The sequence below is a fragment of the Chenopodium quinoa genome, unplaced genomic scaffold (assembly GCF_001683475.1).
Source record: "Chenopodium quinoa cultivar QQ74 unplaced genomic scaffold, ASM168347v1, whole genome shotgun sequence".
Lineage (NCBI taxonomy): Eukaryota > Viridiplantae > Streptophyta > Magnoliopsida > Caryophyllales > Amaranthaceae > Chenopodium > Chenopodium quinoa.
The window spans coordinates 834,768-840,047 of record NW_018744593.1 but is presented as its reverse complement, the minus strand read 5'-3'; the positions used below and the strand labels follow the sequence as shown (position 1 = coordinate 840,047).

The window sequence follows — 5,280 nt, the reverse complement described above, 5'->3', positions numbered from 1 at the left end:
TTTTTTAAACATTTTCCGACGGCATTTCCGTCGGAAGTTTCTGACGAATTTTTCCGGTGCCGGAAAACCTCTTTCGACGTATATAATTTCCAACGAAAAAGGTCATTTTTCCTACAAAACCGTTTCCGACAACCGGTGCCGACAAATTCCGTCGGAAACACCTTTTTCGACGGAAAACAGGTTGTTTCCGACGGATTTTTGCCGTCAGAAATGGGTTGTTTTCTAGTAGTGAGCCATTGTTTCAAAGCTACCGCACTGTTTGAAAACCGTAGATGTCATAGATGTACCTATAGTTATTCCTATGGGAGGGGTAGTACAGTGTACCAAAACCTTTAAGGATGTGTCATTAGAGATCAGAGGAAAGGTGTTCTTGTTTGACCTCATTGAATTTGGGTTGAGTGACTTTGATATCATCTTGGGAACGGATTGGTTGAGCAAGTATAGTGCGCAGATTCGTTGTCGATCGCAGAAAGAGGAGTTAAGTACAGTTGAGGGTGAGTTGGTAACACATTGGAAGCATTTTGAAGAAAAGTGCCCAAGGATCATCTCAATGATGAAGTTGGCTAAGTATATTAAGAAGGGACATCCAGTATATTTTTATAATGTAAGGAACTTGGAACACGAAGAGACAATTAAGCCTGAGAACATAGACATGGTAAATGAGTTTCTGGATGTGTTCTCAGAAGAGATTCCAGGAATGCCACCTAAGAGGGCAATTAATTTCACAATAGAGTTAGTCCCAGGGACACCGATTTCCAAGGCACCATATCGAATGGCACCTCCAGAAATAAGTGAGTTAAAGGAGCAACTGTAGGACTTACTAGAAAAGGGGTACATAAGACCAAGTGCATCGCCTTGGGGAGCTCCAGTGTTGTTTGTTAAGAAAAAGGATGGAAGTATGAGGTTATGTATTGATTATAAGGAGTTGAACAAGGTCACTGATTAGGGGATTTTGCTCCCACCAATCGAAATGCGCCACGTGGGCCAATCAGGTCCTGCCAAGTGTCCCCCAGTTGGAACTGTCAGGGCTTGCCACGTGGCACACGCTTATTCGTCCACCTTGGACCTATTATGTCATGACACGTGGCATACTCCATGCCTAATGGAGAAACCGGCCACCCAGGCCCAACTTCCGAGGGAAGCCCAATCAGCCCTAGGTTAACCTAAACCTAGGATAGGCACGTTTCCCAAGGTTATAAATACCTCCCTTAATCCTCATTAAGGGGGATTACGCAAAAGATTAAGCAATTGATGACTCTCACCTAGAGAAGTCTAAACACATTGATCACTCTTCCCCTAGAGGAACCAGATCTCCCACCTTTAATTTCCGCATTAATTACTCCTCACACAAGTACTAACTTGATCGTTGGAGGCGGAGCTCCCACCACAAGGAGTCTCCGTTGTTTTGCAGGTACAGGCGTCCGGTTCCAGTCTCGGAATTGTAACTCTCCCGCAGGACATCAAAAAACCCCAAAACATTTGGCACCGTCTGTGGGGAGAGTACTTCTGAGATGGCATCCACGTTTGTACCGACTCCTGAAGAGAGACGTCCCCTGGACGACCCTCTAGTTCAGTCGGACCACGATACTGAGAATGAATTTGAAGTTGAAGCTCACACAGCTTCAGACGGGACCCTAAGGGCCCGACGTACCCGTCATACCGAAAGGAGGGAACGGGAACATCTTCATACAGGAAGCGAGCCAGCAGGCGCACCGCCTGTTCGGCAACAGCCGACTGATGGGTCTGCTCCCATCACAAGGAGTGAACTCATGACCTTCATGAGGGAATTCAAGGGAGAAATTCAGGAGTTGATCAACAAGAAGCCGCCTACTCTGGACAAGGAGCAGTCGGCTAAGAAACCCTCCACTTCACAGAAGAGGAAGCCAGTTCAAGGGCGAGAGGCGACTCCTCATCCTAAATCTAGGAAGCGGGAGCCGACTGCCCTTGATTTCACAAAATACCGTTTTCCTACTCCAGGAAATAGGAAACATGTTCGTCATATTCAGGCGGACGGGTCGAGGAAATCATACACAGACGCTTGGCTACTGCTAGAGCAGAAGAAGAGTGACCGATTGTCAGAGTCGGCCTCTACTTCAAACTTCCAAGACAGTCTGCGAAATACCTCGATGAGGCATACTCAGTCGTATCATGAGAGTCAGTCAGGCGGCACCTCCCGTCAGTCCGACTTTCATAGCGACCAGGCGGTACCAAACTTACCGTTTGTACCACAACAACAGTATTTTTTACGGCCACCTCCGTTTGGTGGACATGCAGTAAAAAACGTCCAACTTATGGACTGGCAGCTACGGTTGCTTAGACTTGGCGAACAGCTGTCGGCCTTCTCCAAGGAAATTACTGAAGCCGCTCAGCCGACCAAAGTGAAAAATGTATTAGTAGGCGCCTATGACGGCACTACTAACCCAGAAGACCATCTGATGGCATTCACCAACCTGATGTACCTTCAAGGGTTGGATGATCCCACTTGGTGCAAGTGTTTCCCAGCGACTCTCAAAGGAATCGCACAACAATGGTTCGGCAACCTTCCGACTGGTTGTGTAAATAACTTCAAGACGCTTGCTTACTTATTCACCTCCAACTTTGCCATGAACATCCCTGCGAAGAAGACGATCCTTGATTTAGGAACAATTCAGCAGGGCGAGAAGGAGGGGCTTCGTTCTTACATCAGGCGGTTTAACCTGATGAGAATACTATACTGACTTTTTCAGAGGTCTCAAAGACGGGTCGACCTTCAAATTTGATTTGGTCCGAAAGAGGGTGGCGACTCTTCAAGAGGCCTTGATTGAAGCGGAAGCCTATATACAGGCGACTGATCTTTGTAGTACGGTAAAACAGTCGGACAGGAGAAGGTCCGACAAAAGAGAAGGACGACAGAAACAGTCGTCAAACAAAGACGAGAAGAGAAAAGAGGTCTGGGCGGCTGATTCCTCTAAACAGCCGGCCCAGAAAAAGAAAAAGAATTCAAACCATACTCCCCAAAGTATGTGTTTAACAAGGATAGCCAATTTATCCTAAAGGAAATCAAGGGACGGATCTCAATTGAGAAGCCGGTCCCCATGAAGGGTTCTGCAAACTATCGGAACCAAGAAAAATTCTGTGATTATCATGAAGATGTTGGTCATCACACCAATGACTGCATCAGTCTCATGCGGTATCTGGACCGCTTGGCTGAGCAAGGTGATCTTGACACTTATGTCAAGAAATCTACGGGGAACACTTCCTCGAAAAAGCAGTCGGCCAAAAAGAATCAACAGGCCGACAGCTCCGACAGAGATGATGCAGTCGTCTACACCATTGCAGGCGGCTTCTCAGGAGGCGGCCCCACTATTAGGGGCAACAAAGACAATATCAGACGGTTAGATGTAAATTCCGTTCACCAAGAACGGCCCTCCAAATATTCATTTCCTGAGATTGTCATCACTGAAGAAGATCTAGGAGGGGTAAGAGGGCCGCATGACGACCCTATCGTTATTGAATGTAAAGTGGCCAACCAGAGAGTTGGCCGAATCCTCATAGATACCGGAAGCTCCTCAGATCTCATCAGTAGCAAATGTCTGTCGAAACTAAAATATCAGACCGATTGCATACATCCGGCATCCCACCCTTTAGTAGGGTTTGGAGGAGGAGTCGTCCACCCAGTGGGACGAGTGGATTTACCCGTCCGCCTGGGCAAAAAAGGGGAAGGACGACACATGGTAGTCCGGTTCCTGGTAGTGGAAGAACTCTCGGCCTACAACATGATTCTGGGACGACCAACCCTGAATAATTCCAAGTTTGAGAGGGATAATGGAACAGTCGGGTCCCTAAGGGGAGATCAGAAGATGGCCCGAGAGTGCTATCTCTCGGATGTCAAGCCCACTGTTATGGCCACTGGGTCAAGTGGTGGAAAAACAGACCTTGACAATGTCAAGGAGAGTGCGCCTGTTCAAGAAGCAGGCGGCAAGAAGAGAAAGGCAGCCCAGACGGGGGCCGCAAGAAAAGACAGAAAATAGCAATCATTGGCAGAGGAGCGGTCGGATGAATTCTGCCCTCAGCCGGCTGGTGAGCATACGGACCTGATCTTAGACGACTCGCGTCCTGACCGAACAGTCAAAGTTGGGACGACTGCTCTGAGAGTCCTGGGTGACGATTTGCACAAACTATTGAAAGAATACAAGGACATCTTTGCATTCGAAGTCCACGAAATGCCAGGCATTAGTCCTGACCTGGCGGTACATAAGCTGGTTGTGGATCCGAAAAAGAAGCCGGTAAGGCAGAAGAAGCGGAACCATGGCGAAGAAAGAAATCAGGCGGCAGCCGCCGAAGTTAAAAAATTACTTGATGCAGGATTCATTCGGCAATGTTACTTCCCAGATTGGGTTGCAAATGTGGTGCTTGTTAAAAAGCCGAATGACACCTGGCGAATGTGTGTAGACTACACAGACTTAAACAAGGCGTGCCCCAAAGACAGTTACCCTCTTCCTAAAATTGATAACCTAGTCGACTCAACAGCCAGCCATGCTTTGATGAGCTTTATGGACGCCTACTCTAGTTTCCATCAAATTCCTTTATGGAAGAAAGATCAGGAGAAGACGGCCTTCGTCACTGATCAGGGGTTATACTATTACACGGTCATGCCGTTTGGTCTTAAGAATGCCCCGGCCACTTTCCAGCGAATGATAAACACTGTGTTCTTTGATCAAATTGGAAGAAATGTCAAGGCATATATTGATGATATGATTGACAAGTCTAAACTTCAGAAAGATCATCTGTCGGACCTCTGAGAAACTTTCGCCACACTCAGGCGGCACCATGTCATGCTCAATCCCAAGAAATGTGTCTTTGGAGTTGAGTCTGGGAAATTTCTCGGATTTCTTATCAATCAGAGAGGAATAGAGGCAAACCCTGAGAAGGTGCAGGCGGTCATTGACATGCAGTCGCCTCGTACCATCCGAGAGGTTCAGAAGTTAACAGGTTGTCTGGCGGCCTTGGGAAGATTTCTAAGCCGATCAGGCGACAAATGCCTATACTTTTTCCAGGCAATTAAGAAAAAGGCAAGGTTTGAATGGGGGCCGAATGCTGAGGCGGCCTTCCAGAAATTGAAAGTTCACTTGCATTCCTTGCCGAGGCTGGTCAGCCCTTTGCCCAAAGAAGTACTCTACATGTACCTGGCCGTCTCTGATCATGCGTTAAGCGCTGTTCTCCTTGCTGAAAGAGACGGCTGTCAGCTCCCGGTCTACTTTGTCAGTCATGTACTGAAAAATGCCGAGTTGAGGTATCCCT

The 5,280-nt window shown here is 47.5% G+C and overlaps 1 protein-coding gene across 1 annotated transcript; it reads left to right on the top strand.

The window, feature by feature from the left end:
• Positions 1 to 301: 301 nt before the first annotated feature.
• Positions 302 to 814, top strand: LOC110699775. Its single transcript, XM_021877291.1, has one exon. The coding sequence runs from the start codon at positions 302 to 304 to the stop codon at positions 812 to 814; it is 513 nt and encodes a 170-aa protein (XP_021732983.1).
• Positions 815 to 5,280: the final 4,466 nt, after the last annotated feature.